An 18,951-nucleotide genomic window follows, 5' to 3' on the forward strand; every position below is an offset into this window, starting at 1 on the left:
TTAAAGACACAGCTCCACACTTATGCACAGGTTGTGGCTGGTATTGCAGCTCGGCTCAATTCACATTATTAAAGCAAAGCTGCTATACCCCTCACATCCTATGGACAGGTGGTTTTTCATGACTTGGCATGGCTTTTCTGATCAGGGGCTTAAAATGTAACTGGAATCCCAAATTCAAATAATTCAGAGAAATAATTCTGTAAGGGGCCCTGTGTTACAATACAGGGGAGTTCCTGCTCCTTACAATAAGCCATGCAAACTCTTTGTAAGTAATCTCTGGTATAAAATAAATTAGTGAAAGGTGATCTATGTGTATTGTGATAGCGCTAAGCAAACATTTCATAAAGTGCATAAACAAACAATTACAGAAAGGTACTAATAGCGGTGAATGCGGCTTCTACTTCTGAACGGAGTGGAGTCAAAATTTCCCTTATGTCGTCTAACAATAGAATCCCTTTAATCGGCTTACCTAAGAGATCTTCAGACCACACAGTGGTTCCCACAGGGACAGGATCAAAACCACATGTATCAGAAGCCATACGGCATTCACGCTCATGTAAGGTTTGATAAAGCTAACTGAACGCAATATCATCTTCTATACAGGTCATGATTAACCCCTTCACTGATCAGGCCTATTCTAATTCTAGTATTAAAGGGGTACACTGGTGGGAAACAAAAAGTTTTTAAATCAATTGGCATCACAAAGTCTACAGATTTGTAATTTACTTCTATTTAAAAATCTCAAGTCTTCCAGTACTTATCAGCAGCTGTATGTCCTACAGGAAATTGTGTATTCTTTCCAGTCTGACACAGTGCTTTCTGCTGCCACCTCGATCCGTGTCAGGAACTGTCCAGAGCAGTAGTGGTTTTCTATGGGGATTTGTTACTGCTCTGGACAGTTCCTGACACAGACAAAGGTGGCAGAAGAAAGCACAGTGTCAGACTGGAGAGAATACACCACTTCCTGCAGGACATACAGCACCTGATAAGTAGTGGAGGACGTGAGATTTTTTTAATAAGAAGTAATTAACAAATCTATATAACTTTCTGACACCATGTAAACAAAAAATGTACCCTATGGGGAAGATTTACAGGGGAGCCTTCTCTCCGGTCGTACTTACTAAGAGGCCTATGCCTCTTAGCAAAGCCAGCCAGCCCTGCACCCGGCGCAGGCATTGCAGCACAAATCTACACCTGCTCGGAGTCAGGTGTAGATTTGCATCATGAATTACAACTGCAAGCCCTCCTATCTGGTGAGTGGCGGATAAAGCTGGTGTACATCAGAGAGAAGGTACAAATCTGCGCCCTCTCCTTGGCATACGCCACGGGGCATCTTGATAAATCTCCCCCTATGTGTATTTTACTAGGGGGTCACATTTTTAATAGTTAGGGTTCCAAAAATTATCAACATATAATTAATTATAGGGGATAAGAAAAGACTCATGAACCAGTATACCTTAAAACATTAGAAACCTAAAAAGCAAGACCAAAGTACAGTTTGGCACTTCTATAAAGAGGCAATAGAAATAACGTACCTTGAGCAATGCAGCTTCCTTCTCAAAGCAAAGCACCTGGGAGCCTACGATGCTAGCACAGGTACCCAGGGTGAAAACATTGCGTATGAAGGGGTCCTTCTCCCCCTGCCGCAGAACCATATTGGCAATCTGGATGACAGGATCTTTGTCCGGCTCAGGGAACACACCTATGTACGTAGAAGATATAATACGGATCACATCATCATGTCAATTGTTTGTTTCAAGATTTCAGCTATGACTACACTGTGATATCCCTGTTAGTGATTTCTCTGTAGCAATAAATCCTTTGTGAAACTAATAGCTATAGTGCACCATGGCCAATCCATTCTTCCCGATGGTAGCAGGCAATGTCTGGCGATCCCCACATGACAAATGAACAATTACCTTTCCTTCCAGCACATTCAATGTCAAAGCTGAGGACTCGAAGAGGAGCAATCTTCTGCCACTCCCCTTCAGCGGGATGACTGATAAGATCTGCCCAACTTATATCAACCTCCAGCTGGGAAAGGGACACCTGGTTTGGGACCAAACACAAATTAGACGAAAGACCAATACCAAGGACAGATAGTGTGTATAAGCCAATATCCACCACCTACCTTTCTGGGGTCATCTTTACGGACGTCCCCTCCTTCATATTCCTTACGTATACGATATTTACCAGCCGGGAGCTCAATCCAGTTACATCCAACAATATCATTATCAACCATAAACCTGGAGTCAAGAAATGTAGAGTAATAAAGATCACGAAACAATATTACCTGTGATAATAGAATGGAGTACATTGCATATAGCAGCAATACACTTTCTATCATGATTGGTTAAACCTAGAGATGAGCGAGTCGGGTTCGGGTTCGGGTTCGAGTCGATCCAAACCCGAACGTTCGGCATTTGATTAGCTGGGGCTGCTGAACTTGGATAAAGCTCTAAGGTTGTCTGGAAAACATGGATACAGCCAATGACTATATCCATGTTTTCCACATAGCCTTAGGGCTTTATCCAAGTTTAGCAGACACCGCTCATCAATACCGAAAGTTCGGGTTCGGATCGACTCGAGCATGCTCGAGGTTCGCTCATCTCTAGCTATACCCAATCACCAACCTGATGCGTATAGAGTCCAGCCTGGAATCAAAGATCGGTTATGATGGATTTCATATAATTACATCTTACTGGGATGTAATGTATGCATGTATGTAATGGATTTAAAAAAAAAAAAAAAAAAAAAAAGGATGAGAAAAAGCACCAAAAGGTCAAATGCAGCGATAACATTTATATATGCAATAAAGAAAACGCCAAGCAGAAAGGATAGCCATGTCACTTCTATCTAATATACCTGATTTCAAAGTCAATGTTGGCTTCATAGGCTTGATAACACTGCATAGGGAAGCTGCCAAACCGTATCCCTTGTTCTAGGAGACGCTTGGCAGGTGCGATTAGGCGTGGAAAGGCCATAGTGATTTTAAGGAAGGGAATAATTCTCTTTCCATGATATCCATACATATCTACAGACACAAATTGAGAAAGCAATGTTAAACATCAATGATATACACACACATATACAGAGTGTTCCCGCAAGTTACAATATTAATTTGTGTCAGGATGACCATTGTATGTTGAAGCTATTGTATCCTGAAGACGAAACTCTATGGAAAACTGGCAATTGCTTCTGAAGACCCCAAAATTAGAAAAAATTAAGATGTAAAGAAAAATAAGCAGATAACTATTATTGATAAATCAAGTCCTTACAAACAGAAAGAGCTACTGGAAGCTGTAAATTACATTCTATGTAGAGGAGAGGAGCATTTTCAGGGTCCTGCACAGATCACACAGGGTCCCAGTAACATAAAATGAAGCCGCCCTCACCCTGTACCCAAAGGTGCAACTTATCCTGGTACAGGTAAAGAGCAGCACAGCACAGTAGTATTGCACTATACTGTAGAGAGGAGATACTAGACACACACAGCAGTACAGGACATGTAGTATCACACCATACTGTAGAGAGGAGATACCAGACACACACAGCAGTACAGGACATGTAGTATCACACTGTACTGTAGAGAGGAGATACTAGACACACACAGCAGTACAGGACATGTAGTATCACACCGTACGGTAGAGAGGAGATACTAGACACACACAGCAGTACAGGACATGTAGTATCACACTATACTGTAGAGAGGAGATACCAGACACACACAGCAGTACAGGACATGTAGTATCACACTGTACTGTAGAGAGGAGATACTAGACACACACAGCAGTACAGGACATGTAGTATCACACTACACTGTAGAGAGGTGATACTAGACACACACAGCAGTACAGGACATGTAGTATCACACTGTACTATAGAGAGGAGACTACATCAAAAAATAGAATAATCAGGACACCTTTTTATCTTCAAGGATACTCTTATTTTTACTTTTTCTTATGCAATGTAAAAATTCTTCTCATACAAAAAATGTAACAAAACACATCACCACAGTGCGCAGGAATCGGGAGTATAAGATGTTCACGCCACGGTGCTGGCCGGCTCCATTCCTTCCCTGAGACTCTCACTCTCTTCAGGTGGTATGATGACGACCAAACGTGCTACTACATTTCGTGGTCCGCCCCCTTTCTCAAGTATGAGAAAGGGGGCGGACCCCGAAATGTAGTAGCACTGACAATAAGCACTGACAATAAGACTACAGGACTCATGAGACTGTCACTCACTCTCTTTCATACAGATGTCAACAGCCAGCACTGCTTGAGAGACGTTGTCTTTATTAGAACGCATGTCCTTGATCACCACAGTGTTCAGTTCCTTCTTGAAGTCGTTCAGATGTTCTTGCTTGAATCCTGAAAAAAAAAAACAATCCAATACAGTTGCAGTAGAATGTTGTGTAAAATTATCAATTAAAAGGAACACAATGAAAATCTAATTTTTACACATACCGAAGATGTTGAAGGGGTATGACCATCTCCAAAAGTTATAGCCTATCTACAGGGAAGCCTGAGAAGCACTGGCTGCACTCACCTGGTACACGCCACTCATCACTCGTGGTCATCCGAGTAGTCAAACTCCAATCCTATAGATACTTTTGAAGATGGGAATATCCCTTTAAAGGGGAAATAATTAACCCCCTCCTGCCTGCCTCCCGATTTTGCTGTATGTAAGTGGTATTATGTAAAAATACCCTTCACTGTGTGTGATCTTATACATAACTATGTATAAATTCATCAGTTATATAAGGATATATTTACTTCTATTAGAAGGAACCCATCACACTGAAACTGCTGTCCAATCTGTAAGCACCATGGTATAGAGCCGGAGCAAAGCTATATATATATAACTTTGTAAGAAAAATTCCAGGATAGCATGTTATCAAGCAGGAGGAGCCGAGAAACCGATATATAACACATCAGTTATCCATATAAATTTCTGCTCATTCTGGGCTAATTGGTCATGTAGGAGTTGCACCTCAGTGATTGACAGCTCTCATTGGATGCACTTATACACAGATCGCTGTCAATCACTGAGTAGGACCGCCCACATGACTACTTAGTCAAGAATGAGCAAAGATTTACATAAATAAATAAGTAATATATAATCTGTGCAGCTCCTCCTGCTTTATAACGTGCTGCCTGCAGAATGAACAGCAATATCAATGTGTCAAGTTGCCTTTAATGATCATCCATACATTTCCCTTATTTATAGACACATTATTTTGGACACATACCTTGCTGGCAGGGTACATAGAAGTATGGGGCAAAGCCGTGTATATGACAGCATACGCTGTTCCCATCTGCTGTGATCCCAAACATCCGGATGATGGGAACAGGTCCTTGTGTAGCACCAAGCATCCCAGGGATGTGTGTCCCTGCAAGACATCAATGGTTAAGTACTGGGCAACAGAGCTCACAATCATATGAGGGGAAAGATATTTAAATTAAAGTGTGTAAAATGTGATTGGATGTGAACAATGTAAATTCATAGAAAAATTCCTGACACCTAGATCCTCTATATGCTGCTGTATGACGCCTCCCTGAGTTGAAGTATCAACTAGAATCCTTACACCTACTCTCTCTATTCAGAATATAAACCAAACCTTCATGTGCATGAGATGAAAATCTGAACGGTCTCATCCCAGGGGAATTAGGACACTTGGAACGACTTTTACAACGCTAAATTAATCGCCAGCCGATTCATCAGATTGGGTCTTGGCGACTCCTCCTGTACATATGTTATACATCACTAACAGAGGGGACTCCGCTTTCCTAGTGCGGCTTTGGCTTTCATCACACAAGGAAATGTGGACAGAAAACCCCCTATATGAGTTGCACTAGAGGCCACATTGGTCATATTGGATCATTTATTACCTATGATAACACAAGGTTAATTGGTGTGATTTACGGACACACTACGTGCTGACCATCTCATTGCTAAGCGGGTTGGAGCAGATACCTGTGATTTATTACAGGACGTTGGCCGGACTTCAGGTACCTGATACCCAAAAGGGGAATTGTTTTTTTTCTTTCATACTTCACCGGCACCAGTGTAGGAGTGTGGATTATCCCTGGGGAATTCCTCATCCCAGCAACACCACAATCCGTAACTCTTTTAGGATTCACAGCCACAGGTACGTACAAAAACAAAAGCTGCTTCCCCATAGCACCTATAATAACCAAGCTAATCATCTCAGTTGTTCTACTTCCTTCTTTACACGGGCCAAAGAGTGGTAATTACCTGCAAACACATGATAGTCGCTTGTCTTGGCATAAGGCTTCACATCTTGTGGTAATAGGCTTTAGTAACACAGTCAGATACAGGCAAGGTATAGGGATGCAGAGCCAATATCTGAACCAGCTTCAGATCATCATAGGATTCTATGGTCATTTAAAGGACACCTGTCACCCCCCGTGCCGGGGTGACAGGCTCCGGACCCCCTGTTAGACCCCCCTATACTTACGTGATCCCGCCGGGTCCCGCTTCCTGAGTCGGCCGGGTCCCGGAGATATCAGCTCCCGAAGCCCGGCGCGCGCGCGGACAGCAGAGTCAGGCGCCCATAGAGAATGAATGGGGAGTCCGATGCTCCGTCATTCTCTATGGGCATCGGACTCATCTCTCAGCGCGCGCGCCGGGCTTCGGGAGCTGATATCTCCGGGACCCGGCCGACTCAGGAAGCGGGACCCGGCGGAATCACGTAAGTATAGGGGGGTCTAACAGGGGGTCCGGAGCCTGTCACCCCGGCACGGGGGGTGACAGGTCCTCTTTAAGGCTGGGTCCACACTGCGTTTTTGCAGTTCGTTTAACGTATACATTTTTAAATGGTTAACAAACCACGTTTTTGTGTACGTTAAACAAAACAAAAAATTAGTTTTTTTTTAATAATGGAAGTCAATGGTCAATTGCCCTGCATCACCCCCACAGGAGAAGCTAAGCATCACACAGTCACAGTGCTCATTCATATCAATGGTCTGTCTGTGTAATGCAAGACCAAGACAAAGTGACACAGAAAGACTGTGAAGATGTTTTTCTAATGTTTCCTAACCCCTTTAAAATGATATTAATGGGGGCCCAACCTCTTGTATCAAGTGAATGTGGATAAAGCACAATACCCATGGTAAATAATCAATAGCAGACAAAAACAGCAGAAACAGCACATGTGAACAAAGTCTGAATATGGAAATATCACCTTATATTGACAGAACATGAATTCTCCATCTACACCACAATAAATATGACTCACTCATGTATATATGAATCATGGAGCAAATAGTCACAATCCTAAAATGTATCGGAAAAAGACTTCTGCTTTTTCTTTGTTTTAATTATTGCAGTTATGTTAATTTCCGACACCTGTCTCCAAGTTCAGCTTACAATGAGAGTAATGAAGGTAATAGCATAGTAAACTGTAAGGCTGCATTCACATGTTCAGTGTTTTTCCAGGTCCGTGATTGTGGTCCGGCAGCTACCTCCGTGATCCGTGCAAAACAGTCCGTTTTTCATCCGTTTTGTATCCGTGTCCGTTTTTTTTATGGATCTGTGTTACAGCATTTTAAATTACATTGATTACATTACAAACGTGTTTTTCACGGATGTCACATCCGTGAAAAACACGCATCTCATTGACTTCTATGGGGAATCCTTTCCGTGCATCCATTCCGAGTAATGACATGTCCTATTTTTTAATGGATTGGATCACGGATCCGTGAAATCACGGAACATCTGAATAGCCCAATAGAAAGCAATGGGCTGTAAAGTTGTCCGTGAGCACGGACAACTTCCCGGAACGTGTGAATGCAGCTTAACTCCAAAGGACAGAAAAGGAGCAAGCCCAGAACATTGCAGGCGCACGGGTGTGCGCCTGCATTGTTCTGGGCTTACTCCTTTTCTGTCCTTTGGAGTTGTGGTTGAGTGTTAAGTATGCCCTAGGCAGCACCCCGGTGGGTTGTGCAGTCTCCCTCTAGTTAAGTATATAAGCATAGTAAACTAAGTTTCACAGAAGGCTGCATGCACCAGTCATGAGCGCCATTCAGAAATAATATTCAAATAACAGAAGGACGGCTTCAGCTGTTCTTATAGAGCGACTCTCAGTTCTGGCTTATCGAGAGGGGGTGCAGAGGATGTGACCCCCCCCTCTATGACCTCCATATACCCTATAGCAGAGTATATAGACAGGGGTTGTTTCAAGATATAACCAATTTGGAAATAGCCAACTTGCTACAGAATGGATTGTCTACTCATCTTTGGGGAGATTTATCATACTGTGGGCAAAGGAGCAACTACTACACTTGTCCTTTGCCCGAGGTCTCATAAAACTTCCCCCTTGTACAACCGAATACCTGCAGCTGTTACAACCCATCCTTACCTACAGCAGCACATATAGCTAAGCCTGCTGAGAACAAGTCTCCCACCATCTCCTGCTTGTTCTGGTGATGTGCATTCTAAAGCTATGTTCACATTCTGGATAAACAACGGCTGCTGTATGACATGGTCCTGTGGGCAATACTATCATATTTGCTGGAGGAAAATAATTTCATCTTATTTGGATTGCGGGCACGTTTGGGTGTGCCTACAATTCTATTAACCATTGAACTCTATGCAACGTACGGCTGTCAGAACCGCCATTCATTGTGTGAACAGAGCAGAACGGCCATTGTTCGCAAATTATATGTGGAGACATATGGCCTACAAAGGCTAGTTATTAAACCTGCTTTAAAAGATGCAATATGCCGATGAATAAGCACTAGCTTGTCCAATGACTGATCGCTGGGACTACTACATAGGCCAATATCACTCTCATAAATTCCCTGGGTAATAGGGCTGTCCCAGCATGCATTGCATTACAGCAGCTCAACTAAGATATAAAGGATCTGCCTGTCTACAAGCCGTCCAAGTGATTCCAGTACCAATGACTTCTTCGACTATTTTGCAAAATGAAGGCAGAACATGTAAGGACGCAATTACAAGAACCAGACAACATAAAGTGCATCTAAACCAGGGGTGTCAAACTCAGGCCCTCCAGCTGTTGCTTTGGCTGTCCAGGCATGATGGGAATTGTATTTTTAAAACAGCTGGAGGGACTGAGTTTGACAAGTCTGATCTAAACACTACAGGAGCAATCTCCCGGCTCACCAATATAATGGTCTAGTTCAATCTGATGGAAGCATAAGGAATCCTTCTGTGGGTCAATGGAGGGAAGCGGAGGTCTCAGCCACTTCGGTGAAATGTTGTCTGAGAGTTTATCTGAAAGAAATTATAATGACGCATAAATGTAACGCTGCATAAATGTAAATTTTCCATCATTGTCACATTTTCAGAATATATTGTTAACACAAAATTACCTGGATTAATACCAGAATATTCAACCAATGGCAATAATCATATATACTGTGTGTATATGTATGTGTATATATATATATATATATATATATATATATATATATATATATATATATATATAGTCAAACTTATAGGATCAGTTTGTAGAGATCTGTAAGAGCAAATGTCTGTATGTGCAAATCTGTATGTACAAATACAACAGGTGTGTTTGCATAAATTATATATATATATGTATGGTATAACATCACAGAAATATAACAACATAATGGAAGTATATAATGATGTGAGGTTAAACCACTAGATAGGCCAGGGTAACTGCGTAATGCTGGCTTTATGAATAAGAGACACGGCTGCATTATTATAGGTATCCAATATCATTGGTATGGACATCAGGATCTTAAAGGGGTACTCCAGCAAGTCTTTTACTTTCAAATCAACTGGTGCCAGAAAGTAATACAGATTTGTAATTTTATTCTATTTAAAAAATCTCCAGTCTTCCAATACTTATCAGCTGTTGCATGTCCTACAGGAAGTGGTGTACTCTTTTCAGTCTGACACACTGCTCTCTGCTGCCATCTCTGTCCATGTCAGGAACTGTCCAGAGCAGGAGAGGTTTTCTATGGTGAATTTGCTCCTTCTCTGGACAGTTCCTGACATGGACAGAAATGGCAGCAGAGAGCACTGTGTAAGACTTAAAAGAATACACCATTTCCTGAACGACATACAGCAGCTGATAAGTACTAGAAGACTGGAGATTTCTTTTTAATAGCAGTAAATTACAAATCTGTATAACTTTCTGGCACCAGTATAACATTTTGGCTGGATAACCCCTTTAATGCAGTCATTTTGCCAGACATCCTATAGTGACAATACAGCAATGTCCAGTAGGCGAGCCCACAATCTCCAACATATTGTTAGAATCCATAAAGGAGGCCTCAGATTTATAGCAGAGAAAAGTTTATATGTGACAAGTGGCATATATGTGGCAAGTTTATATGTGGCATATGTGACAAGTTTCCTACCAACAGGTAAGACGCCTGCAGCGGAGTAGGAATCTGTCATGTCCATGGCCATGTCTGCTTCCACCTCATCTAGAAAGGCCAGCTCCTCCTCAAACTGGGACGGCCCGTCTTCATCCCAATCTGCCTTCATTTTCTTGGTCTGGGAGGAGGAGAAGCCTCCGGCCGGTGTCGCCTTTTTTCGCTTGAAATCCATCTCTAACGTCTCTGGGGGAGAAAAAGAATGAATGACATGAATGAATGAAGAGCAACAAACATGACGAGAGTTCACAGCCACATGGGACCACGATGGAGAGGCCAGAAGACACTTTGGGGTTTACCATGACTATCCGGATCCTTCATATATTGGATAGAAGTCTGGTCACTAGCAAGGCCAAAGAATTGTATATTACAGTACAAACAGTATATAGCGCCAGGCTTATAACAGTATACACAGAACATAGCGCCAGCCTTATAACAGTATACACAGAACATAGCGCCAGCCTTATAACAGTATACACAGAACATAGCGCCAGGCTTATAACAGTATACACAAAACATAGCGCCAGGCTTATAACAGTATACACAGAACATAGCGCCAGGCTTATAACAGTATACACAGAACATAGCGCCAGGCTTATAACAGTATACACAGAACATAGCGCCAGGCTTATAACAGTATACACAGAACATAGCGCCAGGCTTATAACAGTATACACAGAACATAGCGCCAGCCTTATAACAGTATACACAGAACATAGCGCCAGGCTTATAACAGTATAAACAGAACATAGCGCCAGGCTTATAACAGTATACACAGAACATAGCGCCAGGCTTATAACAGTATACACAGAACATAGCGCCAGGCTTAGAACAGTATACACAGAACATAGCGCCAGGCTTAGAACAGTATACACAGAACATAGCGCAAGGCTTAGAACAGTATACACAGAACATAGCGCCAGGCTTAGAACAGTATACACAGAACATAGCGCCAGGCTTAGAACAGTATACACAGAACATAACGCCAGGCTTATTCCAGTGTACTCAGTATATAGCACCAGCCTTATAACAGTATACACAGAACATAGCGCCAGGCTTATTCCAGTGTACTCAGTATATAGCACCAGGCTTATAACAGTATACTCAGTATATAGCACCAGGCTTATTCCAGTATACAGGACATATAGCACCAGGTCTATTACAGTATACAGACAGGCTTATTCCAGTATACAGGGCATATAGCGCCAGGCCTATTACAGTATACAGACAGGCTTATTCCAGTATACAATTACAATTACCCAATGGGCCCCGGTGTTACCCCCTTTTTTTCGTTGGTGTGTGGTCCCAGATTTTTAGGATCCCCTCCCCTCCTTTCCCTCCCCCCCCCCACTCGATAGCCTGCTTGTCTCCCGATGGCACTCAGTACAGGGTAAGTGATAGGGATGTGTGGGGACAGGTTCCGGACGGGGTCGCCCTTTTTAGGGCGAGTGCTCTGTGTTAGACTAGGACCTAGGGGAAAGAGTAGGGTGTCCCAGGGCTAGATAGCAGCCTTCCATTGGGAGAGAGCTTGGTATTTATTTGTTCTATACCCTGGCCAATAGTAAACATCCCCCCTTATTACTATTCTAATTTTTCTATATGATCCTGGTCTGAACTTCTGCATGGCTCTGCCTGTTCCCACACCCTGACTGATGTGCTCTTGTATTTATTCATGTATTACTGTTCTCTCTTCTGTGTTATTATTTCTTAATCAGGGAGAGAAACATTAATTACCACTGTACACAAAGGACATTATACATATATCTGCTCACTATAAACACTGGTGTTACAGATGAATGAATACATTCACCATATTGGGCTGCCTTGTTAATTATAAACAGCAAGATAATTTCATGCGGGGTACTCTGTTATCGTTATCATTAATAAGATAATCCATAGGTGTATTGTTATGTGCTCCTTCACAATATGCGATCAATATGCCAAGGTGGTCTGGGACACTGAGGCATAATGGAGGGATGAACTGGTTAAAAGCGTCTGTAGGGGGCGTGATCTTTGCCGGTGCAGCCCTGTAGGCTGTCGATGGGCGTGGGGCGCGATCAGCACGTGATCACTGCATCACGTGATGCGCGCTCGGTGATGCGTTCCAGGCTGACACGCACGCACCGAGCGTATGTAGCGCTGCGTTCCAGGCTGATACGCAGGCATTAAGGATGTAATCTGGGGAGGGGGGCGGGACTGGTTTGCCGGTGGCGCGAATTGCTCGTACAAATAAAGGGGCGGGCTCTATCAGCAGCGTCCTCGGCACTACTATACTATACGAGACCGTACATCTGGTCGTGGGGATCGTGAGTGGCTCTCTGTGAGCCTGTTTTATTACTGCACTGTTTGTCCATTATGACACTCTTTATCTGATTGAGTTGTGTATGTTTTTGACACCACAGGGTAAAGTAGGAATTTGTCAGTGCTTTCCCACTATCTATATTTTATTGTCCAGAGTGACATGTTGGATTAGTGGTAGTCTTGACCCCATTTATTTGCTTGTTGCTGTTTGGTCTCCTGATGATCCCAGAGGTGAGAAACGCGTAGAGACTGGAGTGGCAGATAGGTGCCACCACTTACTATGCAAGACATATATACTTGTTGGTAGGGGTATGAGGTGTCATCTCACGATCTGTGAAACACACTATGGATTTTTGGTTTAGTGCCGTTTTGTTTCAAATTGATTGACCTATATGGTAATTATTTATTGTGGACCACGTTTTTAATGTATACCTAATAAAATTTATTAAGTTTTAGATCTACATGTTTTCAGTGATAGTGTGTTATTCCAGTATACAGGACATATAGCACCAGGCCTATTACAGTATACAGGACGCTGGTTGACCTCAGGGAGATCAACCAAAACACCGGAGAGACACCATCACGTGTCTCAACGTCAGTGTATTCTAGAACATTGCCCCCTGGGAAATCAAATATGCAAAAGAACACTGCAGAGACACCATCACATGTCTCGACGTCAGTGAACTAGCCAGACCTTCCCTCCGGGAAGGAACAACCAAGCCAAAGGCGTTCTCCAGTCAAGGAAACCACCTCAGCAAGGTATCCATCCACAGACAGGGAAGGTCTGGCTAGTTCACTGACGTCGAGACATGTGATGGTGTCTCTGGAGTGTTCTTTTGCATATTTGATTTCCCAGGGGGCAATGTTCTAGAATACACTGACGTTGAGACACGTGATGGTGTCTCTGCGGTGTTTTGGTTGATCTCCCTGAGGTCAACCAGCGTCCTTTTGCATGCACTTACTAGTCATTGCTTCCACTAGCCAGAAACCTACTCCACACTGATGAGGGGCAAAAACCCCGAAACAGCTGTCTGTGGATGGATACCTTGCTGAGGTGTTTTCCTTGACTGGAGAACGCCTTTGGCTTGGTTGTTCCTTCCCGGAGGGAAGGTCTGGCTAGTTCACTGACGTCGAGACATGTGATGGTGTCTCTGCAGTGTTCTTTTGCATATTACAGTATACCGACAGGCTTATTCCAGTATACAGGGCATATAGCGCCAGGCCAATTACAGTATACAGACAGGCCTATTACAGTATACAGACAGGCTTATTCCAGCATACAGGGCATATAGCACCAGGCCTATTACAGTATACATGAATATGCATAAGAGGAGCCCGTGGAGCCTCATTGAAGAGTCTCAAAACACAGGACTAGCCAGATATCCCTCCGGGAAGGACCCAGCCAAGTATGTACTTAATATGGTGGTTTTGGTGGTTTCCTAACAGGAGCTGCCCCTTGGCCGGGTCCTTCCCGGAGGGATATCTGGCTAGTCCTGTGTTTTGAGACTCTTCAATGAGGCTCCACGGGCTCCTCTTTTGCATATTCATGTTTCCCAGGGGGCAATGCACCTAGGACTTCACTGCATTGAGCGCTTTCACTAGCAGCCGGCAGTGTTGTCATTTGGCTGGTCTCCCTGAGTTCAGCAATCTGTTCCTCTTATTACAGTATACAGACAGGCTTATTCCAGTATACAGGACATATAGCACCAGGCCTATTACAGTATACAGACAGGCCTATTACAGTATACAAGGAATATAGCACCAGGCCTATTACACTATACAGACAGGCTTATTCCAGTATACAGGGCATATAGCACCAGGCCTATTACAGTATACAGACAGGCTTATTCCAGTATACAGGGCATATAGCGCCATGCCTATTACAGTATACAGACAGGCTTATTCCAGTATACAGGGCATATAGCGCCATGCCTATTACAGTATACAGACAGGCTTATTCCAGTATACAGGACATATAGCACCAGGTCTATTACAGTATACAGACAGGCTTATTCCAGTAAACAGAACATATTGCACCAGGCCTATTACAGTATACAGACAGGCCTATTACAGTATACAGGGCATATAGCACCAGGCCTATTACAGTATACAGACAGACTTATTCCAGTATACAGGACATATAACGCCAGGCCTATTACAGTATACAGGACATATAACGCCAGGCCTATTACAGTATACAGGGCATATAACGCCAGGCCTATTACAGTATACAGGGCATATAGCACCAGGCCTATTACAGTATACAGACAGGCTTATTCCAGTATACAGACAGGCTTATTCCAGTATACAGAAAGGCTTATTCCAGTATACAGGACATATAGCACCAGGCCTATTACAGTATACAGACAGGCCTATTCCAGTATACAGGGCATATAGCCCCAGGCTTATTACAGTATACAGACAGGCTTATTCCAGTATACAGGACATATAGCACCAGGCCTATTACACTATACAGACAGGCCTATTCCAGTATACAGGGCATATAGCCCCAGGCTTATTACAGTATACAGACAGGCTTATTCCAGTATACAGGACATATTGCACCAGGCCTATTACAGTATACAGACAGGCCTATTACAGTATACAGACAGGCTTATTCCAGTATACAGGACATATAGTGCCAGACTTGTTCAGGTATACAGGGCATATAGGTACAGTCCAGGTGTATTACAGTATACACAACACATAGGTCCAGGCGTATTACAGTATACACGGCCTACAGTGCTCGGCTTCTAGTATTCGGTTTATTACGGTACACATGGAATATAGTGCCAGGCTTATTATGACATACATGGCATATAGCACCAGGCTTATTAGGGTATACAGGACATATAGCACCAGGCTTATTAGGGTATACAGGACATATAGCGCCAGGCTTATTAGGGTATACACGGCATATAGCACTAGGCTTATTATGGTAAACACGCATTTAGCGCCAGGCTTATTAGGGTATACACAGCATATAGCGCCAGGCTTATTAGGGTATACACAGCATATAGCGCCAGGCTTATTAGGGTATACACGGCATATAGCGCCAGGCTTATTAGGGTATACACGGCATATATTGCCAGGCAGGCTTATTACAGTACAAACAGCATATAGTGCCAGGATTATTACAGTATACAAGGGATTAAGCACCAGGCTTATAACAGTAAACAGGTGCATATTACAGCACACACTCTATATTAGGCCAGCCTTAACACAATATATACTCTCTATAAAGCCAGTGTTATTCAAGGTCACGCTGTATACAGGGCCAGTCTGATTTACTGTACACTCTATACAGAGGCTGTATTATACCTCTGCATAAGGCCACTCTTATTCCAGCTCACACTCTATATAAGGGGCTGTCTTATTACTATGTATCCTGTATATAAGGCCGGTCTTATTACTATGTATCCTGTATATAAGGCCGGTCTTATTACTATGTATCCTGTATATAAGGCCGGTCTTATTACTATGTATCCTGTATATAAGGCCGGTCTTATTACTATGTATCCTGTATATAAGGCCGGTCTTATTACTATGTATCCTGTATATAAGGCCGGTCTTATTACTATGTATCCTGTATATAAGGCCGGTCTTATTACTATGTATCCTGTATATAAGGCCGGTCTTATTACTATGTATCCTGTATATAAGGCCGGTCTTATTACTATGTATCCTGTATATAAGGCCGGTCTTATTACTATGTATCCTGTATATAAGGCCACTCTTATTACTATGTATCCTGTATATAAGGCCGGTCTTATTACTATGTATCCTGTATATAAGGCCGGTCTTATTACTATGTATGCTGTATATAAGGCCACTCTTATTACTATGTATCCTGTATATAGGGCCATTCTTATTACTATGTATCCTGTATATAAGGCCACTCATTACTATGTATCCTGTATATAAGGCCACTCTTATTACTATGTATCCTGTATATAAGGCCACTCTTATTACTATGTATCCTGTATATAAGGCCACTCTTATTACTATGTATCCTGTATATAAGGCCGGTCTTATTACTATGTATCCTGTATATAAGGCCGGTCTTATTACTATGTATCCTGTATATAAGGCCGGTCTTATTACTATGTATCCTGTATATAAGGCCGGTCTTATTACTATGTATCCTGTATATAAGGCCACTCTTATTACTATGTATCCTGTATATAAGGCCACTCTTATTACTATGTATCCTGTATATAAGGCCACTCTTATTACTATGTATCCTGTATAAGGTCACTCTTATTACTATGTATCCTGTATATAAGGCCACTCTTATTACTATGTATCCTGTATATAAGGCCACTCTTATTACTATGTATCCTGTATATAAGGCCACTCTTATTACTATGTATCCTGTATATAAGGCCACTCTTATTACTATGTATCCTGTATATAAGGCCGGTCTTATTACTATGTATCCTGTATATAAGGCCGGTCTTATTACTATGTATGCTGTATATAAGGCCACTCTTATTACTATGTATCCTGTATATAGGGCCATTCTTATTACTATGTATCCTTTATATAAGGCCACTCTTATTACTATGTATCCTGTATATAGGGCCACTCTTATTACTATGTATCCTGTATATAAGGCCACTCTTATTACTATGTATCCTGTATATAAGGCCGGTCTTATTACTATGTATCCTGTATATAAGGCCACTCTTATTACTATGTATCCTGTATATAAGGCCGGTCTTATTACTATGTATCCTGTATATAAGACCACTCTTCCTCCAGCTCACACTGTACATAGGGGCTGTCTCACTCCTATATACACGCCATACAGGCCACTCTTCCTCCAGCTCCCACTCTATATAAGGCCGGTCCTATAGACTCTGATGTATACAGCTCACATGGAGACACCACACTCTATATAAGGCCGCTCCTATATACTTATGTATACCAGGACCCTCACATGGAGACACCACACTCCGTACTCACTTCCCTTGCAGCAAGACGTTCCCACTCTCCCGCCAAAGTCTCCTCTTCCTGCAGCCGGCTCCTCCCCAATCTGTCGCCGTTGTCATGGAAGCAGGACGCTGATAGGACTCTTTCAGTGGATGAAGGATTTTGCGGCCATGTTGTGTGTGGCGAACACTAATATACACTGTACATACACGTAACGTGCCGCCATGTTGTGTGTGGCGAACACTAATATACACTGTACAGACACGTAACGTGCCGCCATGTTGTGTGTGGAAGAACGCATCGCCGGTATTTGGAGCTCCGCACAGCGCCCTCTGGCCGTGGAGTGATGACGCTGCAGGGTTGTGGCGCAGCTGTGACTTGTTTTTGCAGCGTGACAGTCTCTGGGGTAGCAGGAAGCAAGCAGCATTCTAAGATCATAGTAGATTAAAGGCAAAGTTCATATCAATCTGTGTTAGGACGTATGAGATGGTGATGATGGGGGTGTGAGGACCACTGCACTACACCTCCCAGCATGCCCTGACAGCCATCAGCTTTGGTAGCCTGGACTCCCTATGCCTATCTATACTGCCTGTATATATATATATATATTTGGTGTATAGTACAGACATCATCTGATGTCTCCAGTTGGTGATGCACTAAAACTTCCAGCATGCAGAGGATTCACATTCCCAGAAAACAACTGAGGAAAGACCATTCATGAGAGGAGAAATCTCTCCCTCCCCCAGAGATCTCACTTTTTCCTGTTCCTGCACCCCTGTTCTCTGTCAGTATTGGGGGTCTGACCTCTGGCACCCCCACAAATCTAAAGGACTGAGGTCTAGTGTCCCCACCAAACCATATAGAGCATGCTTAATGGGGTTATCCAGCGAAAATCTTTTTCTTTCAAATGAATTGGTTTCTGAAAATTATATAGATTTGTAATTTACTTCTATTTAAAAATCTCGAATCCTCCAGTACTTATCAGCCGCTGTAAGTCCTGCAGGAAGTGGTGCAATATTTTCTGACTGAGACAGGAACTGTCCAGAGCAGGAGAGGTTGTCTATGGGAATTTGCTGAAGCTGGAGTCTAGACAATTCCTGACATGGACCAAGGTGGCAGCAGAGAGCACTGTGTCAGACTGAAAAGAACATTTCCTGCAGGACATACAGCAGATGGGAACACAGGAGATTTTTTTAAAAAATTGAAGTAAATTACAAATTTGTATAACTTTCTGAAACCAATTGATTTGAAAGAAAAGATTTTCGCTGGACAACCCCTTTAACCGTTGCCTCATTCACTCTATGGGAGCCGAGTA

General features: G+C 42.8%; 1 protein-coding gene across 1 annotated transcript in view; it reads right to left on the reverse strand.

The window, feature by feature from the left end:
- The window catches only part of POLD1 (DNA polymerase delta 1, catalytic subunit), a 75,591-nt gene extending 57,727 nt beyond the window's left edge, over positions 1–17,864 (reverse strand). The window contains exons 1-9 of the mRNA XM_069948006.1: positions 17,670–17,864; positions 10,383–10,586; positions 9,154–9,264; positions 5,255–5,395; positions 4,248–4,373; positions 2,866–3,034; positions 2,132–2,246; positions 1,920–2,049; positions 1,536–1,702 (exon numbers count right to left, since the gene is read on the reverse strand). Coding sequence (XP_069804107.1) covers positions 1,536–1,702; positions 1,920–2,049; positions 2,132–2,246; positions 2,866–3,034; positions 4,248–4,373; positions 5,255–5,395; positions 9,154–9,264; positions 10,383–10,575 — 1,152 coding nt within the window. The 5' untranslated portion in view covers positions 10,576–10,586; positions 17,670–17,864. The remainder of the gene's footprint in view (positions 1–1,535; positions 1,703–1,919; positions 2,050–2,131; positions 2,247–2,865; positions 3,035–4,247; positions 4,374–5,254; positions 5,396–9,153; positions 9,265–10,382; positions 10,587–17,669) is intronic.
- Positions 17,865–18,951: the final 1,087 nt, after the last annotated feature.

This window comes from Dendropsophus ebraccatus, chromosome 12, assembly GCF_027789765.1.
Source record: "Dendropsophus ebraccatus isolate aDenEbr1 chromosome 12, aDenEbr1.pat, whole genome shotgun sequence".
NCBI classification, from domain to species: domain Eukaryota; kingdom Metazoa; phylum Chordata; class Amphibia; order Anura; family Hylidae; genus Dendropsophus; species Dendropsophus ebraccatus.